The following is an 18,589-nucleotide window of genomic DNA, read 5'->3' on the forward strand; positions in this document are numbered from 1 at the left end:
TTTACCTGCAGGGCTCGACTGCATTGTGCCGCCTGTCACCATCATTTCCACCGAGACGCTCTGTTGTGGATCTAGTACCTGTTTAAACCATGGTGCAGCAGAGGTTTTGCTGACTGCCTGCTCCTGTGATTAATGAACCTGACACCACGTTTTCCCTTCCTTTGGTAAATAAACTGAATTACCTGGATGAGATGTGTAGCTTACTCTGGAGGGGGTGGGGAACGACAACCTCTAAGGCAACAGCAAACCGAGATCGATCAAAGCATTTTGTGCTACTTCTGCTGGTCTGAGTGACATCTTGAATCCATAACAATATGAAAGATTAATAAATATCACTTGGATAATGAATAAATTTTATGGCGAACAATGCACTGGTTCGCATGGTGGAAAGTGACAAATTATTTTAGAATCATGTGTCTACATCCAAAGCTCGCCTGCTGTTGATGTGATGGACTCATTGTACTTTTCTCTGAGATGTACGTCGCTTTGGAGAAAAGCATCTGCTAAATCCAGCTGCTAGCATAGTGGTCAGAGCCTTTGGGCCCAAAGGTTGCAGGTTCAAATTCCCACCTCTGGCTGTAGTACCCTTGAGCAAGGTACTTACCCTAAATAGCTCCAGTAAAAATTACCCAGCTGTACGAACGGGTAAATAACTGTAAATACATTAAAATTGTAAGTCGCTTTGGAGAAAAGCATCAGCTAAATGTAGGCTAAGTGTGCAGGTTTTGAGGTGGAACACAAATGCTTTTGATTTGTTCTCTACGCTTCCCGACCACTTAAAGGCAACCCAGTAAAATGAGTGGTAAATGACATGGGAAGTAAGGAGGGGTCTAATGTACACACTGGACACATAAGAGGTGTTTGACGCGCGTTTGACAGCGCAGCGCAGCGCAGCGCAGCGCGCCGCTGTTGTTCTCCCGAGAGCCGCTAGGGGCGCTATGTGCACCGCGCACTCTGGACATACCGCCCGAGATTCCCAGTTAAACTTTTACTTTTCGAGCAGGGCGAGTAAACTTCGTTTCCTCTGGTGGTTCACCCGTTGCAGCGCTCTCGGGAAAAGAGGTAAGGAAAATCGCGCGTGTCAGAAGTGACTTTGTGTTTCGTCCCGCCGAAGACGCAGTTTGACACACTGTGTCAGACAAAGTTTGCTTCGCTGCTTCAGTTCGTCGTGTGCTTTTTATCTGGCAGCTATTTATGCGAATAAACGGCACGTTTCTCGTCTTTTCCTTCGTATTATTTGTTTTTTCTTTCTGCACGTTAGGCAAAATAAACACTTCGTCCACCCTCGTCAGTGCTGAAAAGTACTAAGTATCGGGACGCGACGGCGCGAGACTGGCTCGAGCGCGAGGAGCTTGGCGCGGAGTCGTAAAGGGTGCATCGGTCATGCGCGAGCACGTGACAAACTTCTGCTAATGCTTGTTTTTTACGATTGTGTCACATGGCCTATTTGCAGAGCTGGGTAATTGGTACTGTGTCTACTCAGGGTGAGTACCTTGGTCAAGGGTACTGCAGTAGGAGTGGGATTTGAACCAGCAACCTCCAGATTGCAGCAGGATGGCGCTGTGAGAGCTCACATGGATGGTGTTTGTCGTGCCTTACAGATCATCATGTCCTCCGTCAAGCTGGAGTGCGTGGTGAGGGAGAGGAACCAGATTGGGGAGAGTCCCGTGTGGGAGGAGAAGGAGGGCACTCTGCTCTTTGTAGACATCTTTGGACCAAGGGTGAGCAGGTGGAACCCGGTGACCAATGAGACACGGAGCCTGGCCACAGGTGAGACGGCGCCCGTGACGGGACGGAAGAACGGCATGATGGGCTCCTCCGCTGGGGGGGATCCGTACGCCCGTTAGTTGGGCTCTGTTAAACGTATGGAAATTTGCCTGCCGTGGTCTTGGGAATTCCGAACAAATAATGAAAAGTGGCTTCATTTTGTGTATAAAATTAGCAATTTAGAATAATTATATTTAGAGCTTTTACATTTTTTATTCACGTGGATTTCCACTAAATGACAGTTTTTCTTTTTTTTACTGGAGCGGTTCAGTGTAGGTACCTAGGTCACGGGTAAGCACTAACCACTACGCCACCTACTGCCCTCATAGTATTAATAACCTTAATGCTAAACAGTCAGTTGTTCTGCCAACTCTTTGTCGTCGTAGAGATGTTTGTGGGCGCTGTGGTGCCGCGGAGGTGCGGCGGCTACGTCATTGCGGAGGGAACCCGCTTTTCCGCCGTCGACTGGGAGAAACAAACCATCGCGCCTCTTGCTCATATCGATCAGAACAAGGACAAGATCCGCTTAAATGATGGCAAAGTGGACCCCGCTGGCAGGTTTTTCGCAGGTGAGGATGTTGAACGGCACAGCGGTAAGAAGATCTGACGGGAGTACATTTGGACACGTTAAATAAAAGTACCAGCTTTGGTCAAGAATACATCGTTTTGGTTTCTACACACCTGGGGATGTTTATTCGGTCTGTCCTGCGAACATTTACATCATATTTATTTGTATATGTGACACTTTTTTCCAAAGGGCCTTGCAGCATGAAGCTACTTACAGTGAATTCCCCATTTATATAAATCATTTTTACTGGAGTAAGTACCTCTACATGTATCCATTTAACTGATGCTTTTCTCCGAAAAATGCAAAGTTAGGGTACTTGCAGATATTTACCCATTTGTAGCACATGGAAATTTTTACTGGAGCCATTTAAGGTAAGCATCTTGGTCAAGGGTACTACAGCTGCAGGTGGGAATTGAACCTGCAACCTGTGGTGTCTAAGGGCAGCAGCTCTAACCACTACTCCACCCGCTATCCCTGGATATAAAGGATATTGGAGCAGGTTGAACTGGAGTGGGTTTGACCTCTGACCTTTTGGCCCAAAAGCTGCAGTCCTGACTTGTGATGGTTGGTGTCCCAACTGTGTTCTGCCCAGGGACCATGAGCATCGAGATCAAGCCTGGAGTGCAGGACATGAAGGAAGGCGCTCTGTTCATGCTCCAGCCCGACCACACCGTGGTGAAGCACTTTGACCAGGTGCACCTATCCAACGGCCTCGACTGGTCTCTGGACCACCGGACTTTCTACTACATCGACAGCTTCTCGTACAAAGTGCAGGCCTTTGACTACGACATCGTGTCGGGGAGCGTCCGTAAGTCCATCCGCCACGTTTACGGAGCAGGACGAGCGTCTGTGCGCGTGTGAGATGGCAGGGAGTTCCGCTTTGCTGTCAGCAGCAGGTCCAAAAGATATTCCTGAAAAGAGGAGACTCATCACATGAAAGAAAGTGGTAGGATTGTATTCTTTGAAAATTTCAGACCGTAGAAATGCTGCTCTGGTGACTAAATGAGTTGCAGTGATTTCATCCATCCATCCATCCATCCCTCCATCCATCTTCAGTAACCGCTTGTCCTGATGAGGGACGCGGTGATCCAGAACCTATCCCAGAGGCATAGAGGGAAAAACCCTAGACGAGAGATCAGGTCATCACAGGGTAGCCACAAACACACACCAATTCACACACTGTCACCAATTTAGCATCTCCAGTTCACCTGAACTGCAGAGGAAACAGAGCACCCAGAGAAAACCCATGCAGACATGGGAGAAACATGCAAACTCCATATAGATTGAGCGGGGCTCGAACCTACGTCCTCTCGCGCCACCCAGGCGCTGTGAGGCAGCAGTGCAACTCGCTGTGCCACCATGCGGTGATTCCAGTGAACTTTTAAAACAGGATGTTTAAAATGTCCTTTATGATTTTTGCGGGCTCTCTGTGCTGACCCTGTGTGGTGACGCCTGCACAGGTAACGGGCGCGTGCTGTACGCCTTGGAGAAGGACGAAGGCATCCCTGACGGCATGTGCATCGACACGGAGGGCAAACTCTGGGTCGCCTGTTTTGACGGCGGCCGCGTGATCCGCATTGACCCCCAGACGGGTGGGTCCCTACGGGGGGGGATGTGCACTGGAATTTGAGCAGCCAGCCTTCATATTACAAGTCTACATCTGTAACCAGTACCATACCAGTGCAGCGTGGTAAATGTTGACCTTTGTTCATTGTTCACATGCTGACAGTATGGGGGCTTGTTGCGGTTGCAGGTACAAGGATCCAGACGGTCAAACTGCCGGTAGACAAGGTGACGTCCTGCTGCTTTGGGGGGAAGGATTACTCTGACCTCTATGTGACCACGGCCTCGTACGGCATGGACGACCAAGCGATTGCCAGACAGCCTGAAGCCGGATACATATTTAAGGTTGAGTCCCACCGTCATCTTAGTTCTAACAAGAGTTTTTAACTTTTTCAGTGTAATATCTGATTTTCACTGTTAAACGTATCTCCACGTCTGAATACCGGCGGAGCACTGAAAAAGCTTTGGCTTTTATGTTATTAATTCACGGAAATATTTGCATGAGTGTTAAAGTCAAAGTAATTTCCTTTCTCTTTTTTTCACAGGTTACTGGCCTGGGAGTGAAAGGAATTCCACCAAATTCATTTGCAGGATAGAATTAGACTCAAGAGAGCAAATATCTAAATCTTTAAATACAGTGTATTCAGGTTTTAAAAAAAATTAATTCTGTTGATTTAGCTGATACTTCTCCTTTTAAGGACGGTCGCACTGGATAGTCAGACTATTGAGGTTAAACCGCAGATTAACTGGTTCGTGTGAAACGGAGCTCATGTTAGCGGGTGAGGTCATCTCGGGTGACCCAGGGTTGGCATGCCGATGAAAGGTGCGAGCTGCACCGATGATGAAATGATGGATTATTTAGAACCTGCCCGAACTGTTTGTAGAAGATGAGTAAGCATGTGTTGTGTACAATGTGATGTCAGGGCCAGGCGGCTCCCTGTCACACGCAGTCAGCGCGTGCACTGGCTAGCGCGCTGCGCACCGTCACTGCCTAAATCTGTCACTCCACTCTACATGTCTTATAATGAGGATGAACCATGTACTGCAATGGGGCAAAAGTGCCGGTGACCTACAGTGTGATGTTGAAAAAGATTAAAGGCAAGTACAAGTAAAGTGTCTAAACTTCTCTTGGTTATTTTGGCGAATAAAATGCCATGATAAGCAAAACCTGGTAAATGACTGTGAAACTTTAACACACATACACACAAACCATGTCAGTAACTGCTTGTCCCGAGCAGGTCGTAGTGAGCCTAAGCCTCACCCAGGGCACAAGGCTGGAGGGGGTGGGAACACACCCAGGATGGGACACCAGTCCACTGCAAGGCACCCCAGAGCAGGGCCCAGCCAAGTCCACTGTGCCACCATGCCCCCCTTGCTTTGTGAAACTTTTAGTGCCATTTAAATATGGACTCTGGGTGCAGTGTAAAGCAGCGGTTAAACTAGTGTCAGTGCAAATGTGCCAGAAGCTGCGAGTCCCTGTGGAAGAGCTCGACGTCAGGAGAACCGTTCGCCGTTTCCCTGAGCTCAGCGTTTCAGCCGCCTGCGTTTGCGCACCGTCTCCCACCAGCAGCCCACGCGCGCCTCCTGCGGAGCCTCACTGCGTGGCTGCAGCACCGCGGGCGGGCCGCTCGCGCACTAGCTCCGTAGGAAACCCATCGTGCGGCGCTGGAGCTGCGCTCTCCTCCTCGGTGATTGGGCCGAATTGGGGCGGCGGGCCCTTTAAGGAGGCTCAGTGCGGGGTGTCGTGTGACCGGCCGGCACCGTACGGGACTGGGCGGGACCGAACGGGTGCGAGCCGCGCGCGGGACGACACTAAGCCCGCCCTCGAGACAGGCACCTGTCCGCCGGCCGGTGGAGCAGAGCACGGCACGAGCTCGCATTTAGTATTAAATGTAAATGAAAGAGAGCGGCGTGAGCGAGTTGTTTCGCACAGGAAGGAGGATGCCTCTACGCGCCGAGTTTCTTTTTAACTGCTGCTCCGCAGTGATGTCGCCTCGCGGCCCGCTGGGATGGAGGGTCTAGAGAGAACCCGCCGTCGCTCACTGAGGCTGCAGAAACCAGCTCGCGCAGCGCACCGCGGAGGCACGTGACGCAGCAAGGCGGCCGCACGCGTGAGCGCGGGTCGTCCGTCCGTCCGCCAGTCCGGCACGTCCCGCAACCGAGGTGACTGCGCATGCGCTGGGCGAGAGCGCGCCTCTGCTGGAGGGGTCCGCGTGATGTAGCGCTGCCAAGAAAAAAAAAAAAAAATCCATAATTTCAAAACTGTGATACTAGCGTTGCTATGGAATGGCTTTTTGGAATTTGAGACATAATTTCTTCCAGATTCACATGTAAATATGTAGTAGGCTTTTTTTTCTGAACAACTTTCTAGTTTTATATTGAAAGATAGACCGCGCATGACCCTTTTCCCGCAGGTTTCGCATCCCGGCTGACGAGAATTTCTTCTTGCCATAGAGTTTTCTGTGCTGGTCGAGCCACGGCGGTAAGTGCTGTGTGCGTGTGAGTGGTGTGTGTGGTGCGAACCCTGATGCCAGTGCTGTGTTTCCACCTGTTAGTGAGCGCGCAGTCATCATCATCATGTCCTCAGCCGAGAGCAACGGACTCCTCAGGGATTTACCGCGCGACACCTGGATGTCCCACCTGCCACGTGCGCTGTGGGACCTGCCCCTGTGCAACCTGGCCATCCCCGGTAAGCAGCTCTGGGCACTTCCACCTTCCCTTTGGGGAGGAGCAGCTGCCCGCTTCTGCACAACGTCCATCGTGTCTCCTCACTCATACTGTAGGGGACAGTACTGTACGTATGGATCACTTTACCACAGTAGTTTTGCATGCACTTCCAGTGGTGTCACTGCAAATGTACAGCAGCGCGCCGGGGTTTTGTTTCCTATGGCTTTGGGAGCCAAATCCAAGGTAAAGGTCGCAGGTTCGAGTCTCACCTCCAGCTGGAATGCCCTTGAGCAAGGTACTTACCCTAAAAACTGCTCCAGTAAAAAATGAAAAATCACCCAGCTGTACAAATGGGGGGAAATAACTGTCGGTATCATAACACTGCAAGTCGCTTTGGAGAAAAGCATCAGATACATCAAGTAACGTGGATTGCATTCTGGAGTACACACACACACACATTTTCAGAACCGCTTGTCCCATACGGGGTCACGGGGAACCAGAGCCTACCCGGTAACACAGGGCGTAAGGCCGGAGGGGGAGGGGACACACCCAGGACGGGACGCCAGTCCGTCGCAAGGCACCCCAAGCGGAACTCGAACCCCTGACCCACTGGAGAGCAGGACCTGGTCCAACCCACTGTGCCACCGCGCCACCCCATTCTGGAGTAAAGCCTGGTAAATACAGTTAAACATGATTAGATGGATATTATGAAACACTGTTGTTACTATGGAAACGGTGAGTCGCTGTGTTCCCTCCTGTGTGCGAACACCTCTTAATAGGAACATTACTATGTGGTAACAAGTCTTGTAACAAATATCTTTGGGAGGCACACGACATAGTTTGGTTGCTGAAATTGGCAGTTGCAATATGAAAAATTACAAGTTTTGATGTTTTGGGAATTAGTAAGTCGAGTTCAGTTTCATTAGAACAAATAGCTTTTTGTCCTCACAGTAAACTGTACGTAAGAAAAATCATCCATTCATGAATAGATACGGCACATTAACGCTGTGTATAATGTACTTTTTTTGTCTTTATCTTTTTTTTGGAGATGGTTGCACGATGAAAAACGAGTCGTTGCTGTTGCCAAAGAATATCTTCGTTTTGTAGGAAGCCACAACACTGTAACGTACTGTCTGGATAAAAACGACCGGTCACCGGTGGACCTCACTCAGCCCGACGTCTTGCAGAAGCTGGACAAGTACATGAAGCCCCTGATTCGCCCGTTTGTCTACAAGTGGGCCATAACGCAGGTGAGGTGTGACATGCAGAAGGGCAGTGCAGGTGGATGATGCTCTGTGTTAACAGGTACCATGCGGTGCTGCGTCGTTCAGCTTTAGCCAAAGCAACTCGCACGTTTGCGCGTTAGGACAGCTGAGTTTTACCAGAGTAATTCAGGTTAAGTGCGAAGCTTAAGCTCTCCTCCTGGGGCTTCCACCTGCAACCTTCCGCTTACACATCTGTGTCCTTAATCGCCATGGCCCTCGCCGCCCCATGCTGCACCGGTCTCCAAATGCTAACGCCGATTCCACTTCCCGCAAAACAGCATGAGGTGTGAAACACGTAGCGATGTAGAGCGTTGGCCCGGCGCTGACACTGCACGGTGGTGGAAGGGATGCCACATTCGAAAAGTGCAGTGGTGCATATTTTAGGGCTATTGTATCTGCCAGGGGTGCCGTCGGGGCTCGGGTGCCTCACGGATCCTGGGCTGCGGGTGTGGCCTGGTGTTATCTCCAGGGTGTACCCTGTCTCGTACCATGTGCTTCCAGGATAGGCTTTGGACCACTGTGACTGCGCGTAGGGCATAGTGAGAGTGTAAGCAGCTGGGTTTTCGCTGCATTAGTGCCTTACAGGGATCTGGGGGACACATACAGGAAACCTATAGGATGCATACAGAACACCTACGGGATGCCTATAGGACACACACAAGACACCAGTAGGATATACACAGGACTCCTGTAGGCTGTCTGAAGCGAGCTGTTTTCCACGCCTGAAGCTCAGCCTCTTGCAGTGTGTAAAATGTCAGTGATTGGAGGTCTTCTGAATCACAGGAACACTATGCTTCATGGCAGCGGTTAAAGTTGTGGTATAACTAAGTGGGGGGGGTCCCAGTGATGTGAATCGCGGACAGAACTGGTGAGATCACTTGAAAACGACGGATAACCCTAATAAAAATCTCCAGTGAGTACATAGTCTTTTTTTCCTCTTCCCCTTTCTTTATTTTTGACAGCACAGCATGTGAAAAATGACTTCTTTTCGCTCACAGACTGCTTTGAGAAACACACTATAAATAGATTCTCGCATCCTACCTGACGCCATTCTTCACGCATGAGGTCCAGCTGTCCTTTTGGTATCATTCGGCTCGATGCCTTGTCACACTGGGGGTTTTTTTTACGTAAAAGCCTGCAAATCATTTTTAAAAAAGTAAAGTAATGTCTGATCATTAAGTAGTATCTGTCCATTGCAAGATGCTCGTTTGAACTTACACGAATCCCACTGCTGTGTGAAGGAGTCCACCGTGAAGGAGCAGCTGGACTGTGGGGTGAGATACTGTGATCTCAGGATTGCCCACAGGCCCAATGACAACACCAGTGACCTGTACTTCTACCACGGCGTGTACACCACCGTCACTGTGGAGGTAAGGGGTCCCACCACGTGGGTGAAGCTAAGGTGTGTCCGTACCGCAGAAAAGGCCAGACTTGAGTTTTAAAAAAAAAAAAAAAGAAAAAAAACTCATTCAAGTCCTTTTTTTGAATAGCAACCTCTCTAGTTTCACACGGACTGAATTGGGTTCCATTTGAAAATCAAGTCTCAGACATTCACTCTAAGCAACAGTTTGAACGAACGTGTTGAGAGCTGGGACGTGACAAAGTCCTGCAGACCGTCCACCTGGACGCCGCTCATGGTTCTGTGCGCTGGGGTGTCTCACTGGGCTGCCGTGTGCTGCCGTTGCTGCAGGCCGTCCTGAAGGAGATCAGGGAGTGGCTGGACTCGCACCCCAGGGAAGTGGTCATACTGTCTTTCAGCCACTTCCAGGGGCTCGGCCCTGAGCTCCACAACCACCTCGTTGAGACCATTAAAAATGTGTTTGCCACAAAACTGTGTCCGAAAACGGTAGGCATGCCGCGACTGAGATGTTCCAAAATGTTCTATAAAATTGCCAGATATGAAACGGTACACTTAATTTTTTCTCTGTTTATGGTACAGATCCCAAACATCTTTTCAAACCATTGAACATTGTTTCCTATTCTAAGGCCTTAAAATTACACCTGCATTTTAATGAAATAGACATAAAGTGTTTTGGCAGGAGATGCACAACTTTTTCTCACCCTAACCATCTAGCGATGTGTGTTAGTTACGGTCAGTGCTGTACTGCAGGAGACGGTGACCCTGAGGAACCTGTGGCACCTGGGCTACCAGGTCATAGTGTCGTACGAACACAACATCAAGAACTGCCACAACGAGCTGTGGTCCCACATCCCCTACTGGTGGGCCAACAAGTGCAAGGCAGAAGCTCTGATTGAAGAGTTTGAGCGGCGAAGGAGACAAAGCAGTCGCCCGGGTAAGAAGGAGGGACACCTCCCCTCCCCCACCGTGCCTTGGTAGGAGGCAGAAAACTAGCTGGCTCGCTTTCCTTTGCGTACGTGAGATGGTTTGGGTACCTTGAGCCTCTCGGCCGCGATCTACCAAATGGGGCAGCGCCTCTATTAATGTTCTCACAGAAGGATGTTCTACCAGCTACTGGACCCGGATAGAAAAGGGTTAAATTCAAAAAGATCACAGCAGTAAATTTCACACGAGTTTAGTACTAACAGCATTTCTCACCATCTGTTGTGTAGTAGTACAGTAGAAAATGAGCGAGGAACTGCATCCGGTTCCTCGTTTGTTCAGCGTTCAGATAATCGTATCTCTACATGGCCCTCGGTGATGTCAAACAGACACCAAGTACAGAGTTTTCCATCCTTTTGCCCTGTAAGAGCTCCAGAAGGAATTAATTTGGTTCAGTCGAGACAGTAAAGTTGAATTATGATGTTCGGAGCACAGGAGGGCAAAAAAAACACGAATCTGATTCTGCAGCGGTGCAGTTAAATTGCGCTGCTTTACACCATCTGCATGTTCATGAATGTGCAAAGATGTGCAGAATATTCATGCCTTCTGAAGGCCGCTTGGTCTAACGTGGACATTCGTGTCTTCCTCAAGGGGGCTTCTTTGTGACTGGAATTAACCTGACGGAAGATCTCAAGTACATCTGCTCGCACCCCACCGAGTCCTTGAAGGACCTGGTCATGTCCACCTATCCAGTACTGCTGGAGTGGGTGGAAGGTCTGTATCCAGGATCTAACCCGGGATCTGTGAACATCATCGCCGGGGACTTTGTGACCGAGAGCCAGTTGGTACCAACTGTCATTGCACTGAACGAGAATTTGCTGAACTGGACTTAGGTGTTACTGCCTGGGCGCTACCGAGTAAGGCCACGCCCACATTATTCCTTATTTGGACTGTACTTAAAGGCTGATTTCTTGCGGAACTTTGACGCTTGCTGAGTCGTAGAGCATCGATACTCTCTGTGCTGCAAAACGTCGCGGTATGGGGTTCGTTCAGAACAATGACCGAGTGAACCACGAAGCACAAAGACATTTTCAGGAGGCGCTCACTTTACCTGCATGGACCACTTTTGCACCCTTAAGCACAAACATAACCCAAGTTGGAACCACACTGACTCCTGTAACCCTATCCAATGTGATATGAAATACAAGAAACGAATGGAGAATTTCGAAATTAAACATATAATTTTGGACGCTAGAAAAATACTTAAAACATTTTTAACCTGTGCATGTTACACGAATACTAGCATGAGTGTATAGTCGTATACTATATACTACACTAGCAGTGTAAACTCTTAAAACGCGTATTCACTGCATAATACTTACACTCAGCATGTCCCAGTTACAATGCAGCATATTCACTGCTTGGAAAAATACATATTTAAAGTAGATCTTTCATTTACAATATTACAAGGTTTTAAGCAAAAGTATGAGTTGATGCTTTTCACGTCCTTCTTAATATTCAGGGCATCTGAACGAGATATGAGCACTGATTGTATCTAATGTACTGTACATTTTTTGAACAAAGAACACTGTCCTGCTTAGAATTATGGACACAAAACTACTTGAATGTTGATACTACTGAGCATTAGTCATCCTGGGCATAATATGGTAAAAGACCTTGGAGTAAGGTACAGTAGATGACTAGCTGGTCATTTTTACAGAGTGTATGCTTATTATAAATAACTGAAGTAAATGTAGATGTTAGTGATGTTTGATGATCCTTGCACTAAGTGGACTGTTACAATATCTTTGACTGTACTGTATCTTCCAGTGTTGAGAAGTGCTTGCGGTAAGCACAGTATTACTGTCCTTGCGGGATCGCACAGTAAACATGTGGTAGAAATGCTGCACACCTTCGGTAAATTCAGTCAGTTGAGACTCTCCTTCAGTGCAGACTGTACTTACTTAGCAAAGCTCTCGGAATAACAGGTGTTTTATACTTTTAAGATTTTTATTATTATGCCACTGTTTACCAAAAACCAGTTATACAGCACAACCAGTTAATTTCAGTAAAAAAACCAAACATGGGCAATTATTATTGCTATGAAACTGAAGTTATGCTCTTGCTATGCGACCTGACACGTCCGAGTGCTTTTAAAATTGTTTTTCTTATTTATAAGACAGCAGTAAACCTCCCACAGATGGTCAAACTCACTGTTGACTGTTGCTCTGTGGATTTGGAGGTCAGTTTGTTTTTCTTTTAAGTTTTGCAAAACTGCTTTTACTGTAACTCTACATGTTTGACTGCCTTATAATATTGCTTTTTTAAAATAAAAGAGTATGTGGTACAGTGTTTGGATGTACAGTATTTTGCCTAAGAGCATAAACGCAGCACTTTTAACTGGCTGAACAAAACCAAGTAATTATCATTATTATTTAAATAAAGGCTTCTTGTTGCTATAGCTGGGGGATAATGTGAAAAGGTACACAAACTGATGCAAACGAACGAGCGTCACTTCATGACTGTAGCGATGCGCTGGGAATCGTAAAGGTAAATTACTGACGGTCCCTGAGCGGCGAGCTGAGAGCGCTCGCATACAGGAAGTTTTACTGTAAAATTAAATAAGACAGTTGTCGCTTTTTTCGGGAAGAGCGCGCTTCCCTCTTGTCACCGCACTTTTAAACTCTCTTCCGAGGGATTTAATCTTCACCTCACTTGCGGCCCGAGGGTTGAAAAGCGGAACTGACTAAGACGCCATACTAGCAGCATTTGCGTCCGTACTGCTGCTGCTGTGCGCTGAGGCGCGCGAGTCACGGTGGCGAACGGCGACACGAATAAAGCGTCTCGCGGCAAAGCGAACGGCGCGCGGCGACAGCGGGGTCTCGACGCACCACAACGTCCGTTCGGCAGCGCGCGCGGGAGCGAACATGGGTGCGAACGCCCACTGGATGGCGCAGCTGCCCGAGGAGCTGTGCGCGTTGCCGCTGAGCACGCTGGCCATTCCCGGTGAGCTGGGAGCTGTGAGCTGTGAGGTGTGCGTGTGCTCGCTGCCCACATCCACGTGTGAAAGAGAACTGTGCTAAACAAATCCCTTCCATACCTGCTTTTACCCTGTGAGTGGGACCTTTGTGGTGGCGCCTCCTGGATTTCAGATAATTTCACGTTGGGTGTCACTGTCAGGAATACTATTTGCTATATTACATCCCAACAATGTCTGTATTTATTATATTTCGACACGACATTGTTAAAACGACGCATAACGAAGTCTTTCTTGCCTTGTGTTCTGCAAACGCTCGGCATTCTGGGTAAGAAGAAGTTTAGTTCTTCCCCGTCCTTCTCCATGTGATACTGCAAGGCCACAGGTCTGTGTTGAAGTGCATCTGACCTTTGACCTTAGACAAGATTCGATGAGCTTCAGCCTGGAAAAGCCCTTCCCCTGATGCTCTCTGCTCCCCCTGAACCTCCCCCCAATAGGCCATTGCCTATTTTTCAAAGCTGGATGAGGCAATCCTAGTGAGGACCCCCCCTCTCCCCCACACACACACACACACACACACACACACACACACACACACCCCGACCCCATGGGCGTTGGGCCAAATAGGTTCACCCGCCCTAAACATGGGTGCAGTAGGACAGGACGGCACTTACCCTGCCTACCCCACGGTACTATGGTTTTCACCTGATGGGAAGTGCTGTAGGACTGCGGTGAGGCCGGTCACCCTCTGATGACGGAATGAAATAAATTTTTGCTTTTGGCTCAGGGTAACGGCACCACAGGCCCTAAAAGAGGACGTTGAGAAACTGCTCGTACATCGCATACATCAAACCGGGGCAAAGTTACAGTGCGTGTGAGGTGCGACCTTGTACCGCGGTCTGGAAGAGGGTCCAAAGAGTTCAACACTTTGGTCGCCCACATGCTGCATTTGAAGAGAGAACACCAGGCACGGACTGTAACGGTGTAAAATGCAGTTCTTCACCACGCGTAGCACCGATGAGCTGCGGTAAAACGGCTGGGATGACGAGCTCTTTCCGTGTGCCGTGGGTCACGCCGAGCACACGTGCCGCTCGGGCACGCTGAGTTCCGACAGGTGGAAAGGAAGTTCATTCTCTTGTTCTTTCCTGCTGTCATCCCGCAGGAAGTCACGACACCATGACCTACTGCTTGGACCTGCAGTCTCCGGTTCTGCCATCGCAGCCGCTCATATTGCGGCTCCTGGACCGCGCGGTGCCGTGCATCACCCGGCCGTGTCTCTACAAGTGGGGGAGCACACAGGTAGCGTGTCTGCCGCTGCGGAGCGCCGTGCGGTTCCGGGCGCGGACGGGTGATCGGGATGTTGTGGGTTCATTTCCCAAGGTGGGATTCCTACTGCGCTGCAGTCGGTAAAGATGGAAGTCGCTTTAAATAAAAGGCCCGCGGTAGTTGTGCTGCCGCCCAGCGAATGCATCTGAGCCCCGGGGGCTGAAGTTTCTCTTTCTCTCAGGTGCAGAACATCAGCGAGCAACTCGATGCTGGAATACGATACTTTGACCTCAGGGTCGCGCACAAGGACTCCGACTCGGGCTGCACCCTCTATTTCGCTCACGGGATCTATACTCTCACGACTGTGATGGTGAGCGAGCGATTTGAGTCACTTGCAAGTTTTTAGTTACACATTTGCATTTATTCGTTCAGCTGACACTTTTCTCCAAAGCAATTTACTATGTTAATCTTCCTACAAGTATTTACCTATTTATACAGCTGGGTAATTTTTTTTTTACTGGAGCAATTTAGGGTAAGTACCTTGCTCAAGGGTACTACAGCTGGAGGTGGGATTCAAACCTGCAGCCTTTGGTCTAATACCACACTACCAGCTGCCCCACACAGCAAGTGGTTTGTTAAAGGCTCCCGCATGTGAACTCTTCTTTTCCAGAAGGTTTACTTCAAACTTTTTGTGTTGCACACCAGTAGATTTGTGGTTCACTACTTATTGTTTGGGTCAATACTCATATTCCTCTTTAAATACCGTATGGAGAGTCTTACTCATGGATTTTCCACACACACTTGTGGACAACGGAGCTGAACAGCGGCACTTGATCACTTGCGAGAAACACTGATTTGTTGCTCTTGATTTATACTGGCAGCTCTTTCCAATATTCGCTGCAACCGAGTGTTGCTGTTGTTACAATAACATTATTATAAAGAATTTAATTAAATAAATAAACAAGTTTTTGCTTTGTATAGAGTATTTAAAAGGGGGTGCGGTGGTGCAGTGGGTTGGACCGGGTCCTGCTCTCCAGTGGGTCTGGGGTTCGAGTCCTGCTTGAGGTTCCTTGTGATGGACTGGCGTCCCGTCCTGGGTGTATCCCCTCCCCCTCCAGCCCTACGCCCTATGTTGTTGGGCCGGGCTCCGGCTCCCTGTGACCCTGTATGGGACAAGCGGCTCAGAGTGTGTGTGTGTGTGTGTATATAGAGAGTGTTTAAAACCTTTCTTCTTGTCTCAGGACGCTCTCGAAGAAGTCTCCTGCTGGCTGAAGTGTCACGTGAAGGAAGTGGTCATTCTCGCATGTTCCATGTTTGATGGACTGAAGAGCGACGAACACGAGCAATTAATCCGCTTCATCGCGAATCTGTTCGGTAAAAAAATGTGCCCGAAAGAGGTGAGGTTTCGGTCAGCAGAGGCCAAATAGACCCATTTTAAATTTTTTGTTCAGTGAACCGCAGTAGGTGTTTTTCGACGAATAACACAAATGTTGCAGGTGCCATAGCTGGGTCAGCTGGTAGCGTAGTGGTTAGAGCTACTGCTTTTGGACCCAAAGGTCACAGGTTCAATCTCTACCTCTGGCTGTCATACCCTTGAGCAGGGTACTTACCCTCAATTGCTCCCGTAAAATTACGCAGTGTATAAAGGAGTAAATGATTGTAAGCATGTAATAATTGTGACCTTAACATTGTAAGTCATTTTGGAGAAAAGTGTCAGATAAATGTACATAAAATCAGTATTTGAAGTTCTGTGCGTATATAGTGGTGGGAATAGCTGAGACAGAGCAGAGTAAACCAAGTAAACAAGTTCTGTAACTTGTTGATCTGCTGGAAGGTGACGAACGGACTTTTGACCGCAGTCCTCGGACAGAAGGATGCTGTTGACCGTGCTTCGTCTCCGGTGACCCCCTCCCTGAAGAGCATGTGGGAAAAGGGCTATCAGGTCATCGTCTCCTATGACGACGCCGCTGGCTCTGTTTCCGAGAACCTGTGGCCAAAGATACCCTACTGGTGGGCTAATGAGGTGGACCCTCTCAAAGTGATCCGCTTTTTGGAGGAGCAAAAACAGATCGGAAGGCCAGGTCAGTACTTGTCAAGTGCGAATCCAAAGTGCCCATGTTTACCAACACCGAGCGCTCCATTTGTTTATTTGTTTTCATATCTTGGGCGAATGCGATCACTTTGATGTGAGGTGTTGTCTTATTTGACTTGACCTTTCAGCTTTTTTTTATAAGCTGTTGCATCCTCAATTTGTCGCTTAAATAGCGAAACGACTTTTCTGCGTATCAACAGATAATATTTTATTACTATACAAATATGTATGTGACTTCATCCTGTTGTTTTTCCTGTTGTTGTTGTCGTCATCATTTATTTAGAAAATGATATGAACATAGTTGGCAGTAAGAATACAGGAGGGATCACATTTAGGGGACCAAACTGTTGTACTCTTCAGGAAGGATCTCGGGTTCGAGAGGTTCTCCGAAACATGTAGCTTGTAGAATGTAAGAGGTTCATCGTTTTCACCCGCTTCCGTGTCGCTGACAGCGACCGTTTGTTCCTCGGTGTATCAGGAAACGCTGCTTCGTGCCTCTTCTCCAGGAAGCACTTTTCGTCCTGCTGAAGCTCTTTTCGGATTTATTTTTGGACAGAAGTGCACGAGTCCTGTGTTCTGGATCTTGGCGCACTTTTTCTGCTTTGTTAACACTCTGCGTTTCCATAGCAACCCTTGCGAGTTTGAGTCCCGTCCTTCGTGACAAATGTTTCGTTTCGTCTCGTCTTGCAGAGGGATTTTTCGTGGCGGGTCTTAATCTCACGGAAGACACCAAATACATCCTTACTCATCCCGGGCAATCGCTCAACCATCTGACTCTTCAGAGTTACGCCACCTTCCTGAGATGGGTGGAGAAGCAGAGCCCAGGACCAGGGAAAAGCTGTCTGAACATCATCTGTGGCGACTTTGTCGGAGCAGCATGCGGGAACGAAACGGTTCCCGCAACGAACAGTTTTGCCTCCGCAGTCATCGCTCTCAACGGGAAGCTGCTCGAGAGACTTCCTGTGCGAACGAGTTGAAGTAGAAACGTGTCCGGGGTCCAGCTGAAGAGCCTCATCCTTAACCCTACGGGTGCCTACGTTGACTTGGCTCGCTCCCGAACCGCGGAAGGAGCTCCCGCCCGACATCGGCAGCGTGACCGGCCTTGTCGACGTCTGCCGCCTTCCGAACACAGGGTCATGTCTTCAGATGAAGTGTCAGAATCTCCTCTGACTCATGATTCTGGAGGGTGTCGCTGTTTCTGTAGCTCCGCTGTCTTCCTCATAGCTTATGTTGCCTTTAAACTCTTCTTACCTTTCTATTTGTTTTTTTTTTTTCTTCTTTTGCTGAAATGTAAATAACCGAACAGGGACTTATGCAGTATTGTTCTGCCCTAAAAGGCCAAGTCCAGTCGTGTCCCAGGTTGATACACAGTCTCATCCTGGTCAGGCGTCATCCGTCATCTTGTGACCTCTTGGGGAATCATTAAATAACTAAAAGTTGCTACATAAAGTGTAAAGGTTGTGGTAAGTGGGACTGCAGGACCAGTAAAACATACTACATTTATCTGACACGCTTCTCCGAAGTGACTTACACTGTGAAGGTTACAATTACTACAGTTCACCCCCCCCCCCCCCAAACTTTATTAAATAAAGTTATCAATAATACATACCACCAAAGCAATACATTAAAAATCCACAATCAAACCCCAAAACCATTTTCCTACAGTTGCGGTCAGTACGGACAGCGAGGTACCGACACAGGCCTCGCTGCTGGATTCGCCTGGTCACGTGATCGCAGTGGACCCACAATCCACAGCCGCTACTTTCAAGACTTTCTCCTCCGGAAGAGCAATCTAAACATTTCCAATCGAACTGTCGCCTTAGTCTCTGTCCGTGTGAGCGGATGGTATGAGAAGAATGTGGAAATACCAGCTCTGTCTGCTCTGTGTGTGTGTGTGCGCGTGCGTACCCTGACTCGCGCCGTCGCACGTCTTCTGTTTCGCGCCCGCGCTCTCCGCTCTCGGACAGACCACAGGGGCGCGAAGGAAGGGAGGAAACGCGCCGACAGCAGCTGCCTCGTGACCCAGTGTGCTGGAGGCGCGCGAGCCGATCGACGGTGCGCCTCGCGCTGCTGCTCCTCCCCGCGCGGCGCTTCAGGGAACTTTTTCGCTTTTCCTGCAGCGGCTCCAGTCGGTAGGCGCGCG

The 18,589-nt window shown here is 48.8% G+C and overlaps 3 protein-coding genes across 10 annotated transcripts; all 3 read left to right on the top strand.

Moving 5' to 3' along the window:
- The first annotated feature begins 866 nt into the window (after positions 1-866).
- On the top strand, positions 867-5,001 carry rgn (regucalcin). 2 transcript variants are annotated; one of them, XM_018749967.2, is made up of 7 exons: positions 867-1,062; positions 1,602-1,770; positions 2,154-2,336; positions 2,928-3,143; positions 3,796-3,927; positions 4,089-4,243; positions 4,444-5,001. In XM_018749967.2, exons 2-7 carry the CDS (start codon positions 1,608-1,610, stop codon positions 4,492-4,494), a joined length of 900 nt encoding a protein of 299 aa, XP_018605483.1. In that variant the 5' UTR covers positions 867-1,062; positions 1,602-1,607; the 3' UTR covers positions 4,495-5,001. The 2 variants fall into 2 exon arrangements, with proteins under 2 accessions (XP_018605483.1, XP_018605484.1); XM_018749968.2 differs by lacking the exon at positions 867-1,062 and adding an exon at positions 1,323-1,484.
- Positions 5,002-5,692: 691 nt separating this feature from the next.
- Positions 5,693-12,436, top strand: LOC108933046 (PI-PLC X domain-containing protein 1-like). 7 transcript variants are annotated; one of them, XM_018749844.2, is made up of 8 exons: positions 5,693-6,061; positions 6,313-6,380; positions 6,454-6,587; positions 7,673-7,815; positions 9,072-9,200; positions 9,521-9,676; positions 9,941-10,124; positions 10,763-12,436. In XM_018749844.2, exons 3-8 carry the CDS (start codon positions 6,476-6,478, stop codon positions 11,002-11,004), a joined length of 966 nt encoding a protein of 321 aa, XP_018605360.1. In that variant the 5' UTR covers positions 5,693-6,061; positions 6,313-6,380; positions 6,454-6,475; the 3' UTR covers positions 11,005-12,436. The 7 variants fall into 7 exon arrangements, with proteins under 7 accessions (XP_018605360.1, XP_018605358.1, XP_018605361.1 ...); XM_018749842.2 differs by having other exon boundaries at positions 6,313-6,587; XM_018749845.2 differs by lacking the exon at positions 6,313-6,380.
- A 254-nt stretch (positions 12,437-12,690) lies between these two features.
- LOC108933048 (PI-PLC X domain-containing protein 1-like) lies at positions 12,691-17,987 on the top strand. The gene is made up of 6 exons (XM_018749847.2): positions 12,691-13,117; positions 14,251-14,387; positions 14,596-14,724; positions 15,596-15,751; positions 16,189-16,435; positions 17,137-17,987. The coding sequence occupies exons 1-6, from the start codon at positions 13,039-13,041 to the stop codon at positions 17,421-17,423; spliced, it is 1,035 nt and encodes a 344-aa protein (XP_018605363.2). The 5' UTR covers positions 12,691-13,038; the 3' UTR covers positions 17,424-17,987.
- Positions 17,988-18,589: the final 602 nt, after the last annotated feature.

This window comes from Scleropages formosus, chromosome 1 (assembly GCF_900964775.1).
Source record: "Scleropages formosus chromosome 1, fSclFor1.1, whole genome shotgun sequence".
Lineage (NCBI taxonomy): Eukaryota > Metazoa > Chordata > Actinopteri > Osteoglossiformes > Osteoglossidae > Scleropages > Scleropages formosus.

Bases quoted from the DNA above. Each gene is read 5' to 3' on its own strand.
- LOC108933046 (XM_018749842.2), top strand. From the start codon at position 6,476: ATGTCCTCAGCCGAGAGCAACGGACTCCTCAGGGATTTACCGCGCGAC. The intron at 7,816-9,071 runs GTGAGGTGTGAC...TGCTGTGTGAAG, and splicing joins ACAAGTGGGCCATAACGCAG to GAGTCCACCGTGAAGGAGCA. The intron at 9,201-9,520 runs GTAAGGGGTCCC...CCGTTGCTGCAG, and splicing joins ACACCACCGTCACTGTGGAG to GCCGTCCTGAAGGAGATCAG.
- rgn (XM_018749967.2), top strand. From the start codon at position 1,608: ATGTCCTCCGTCAAGCTGGAGTGCGTGGTGAGGGAGAGGAACCAGATT. The intron at 1,771-2,153 runs GTGAGACGGCGC...TTGTCGTCGTAG, and splicing joins GACACGGAGCCTGGCCACAG to AGATGTTTGTGGGCGCTGTG. The intron at 3,928-4,088 runs GTGGGTCCCTAC...TTGCGGTTGCAG, and splicing joins CCGCATTGACCCCCAGACGG to GTACAAGGATCCAGACGGTC.
- LOC108933048 (XM_018749847.2), top strand. From the start codon at position 13,039: ATGGGTGCGAACGCCCACTGGATGGCGCAGCTGCCCGAGGAGCTGTGC. The intron at 14,388-14,595 runs GTAGCGTGTCTG...TCTTTCTCTCAG, and splicing joins ACAAGTGGGGGAGCACACAG to GTGCAGAACATCAGCGAGCA. The intron at 15,752-16,188 runs GTGAGGTTTCGG...ATCTGCTGGAAG, and splicing joins AAAAAATGTGCCCGAAAGAG to GTGACGAACGGACTTTTGAC.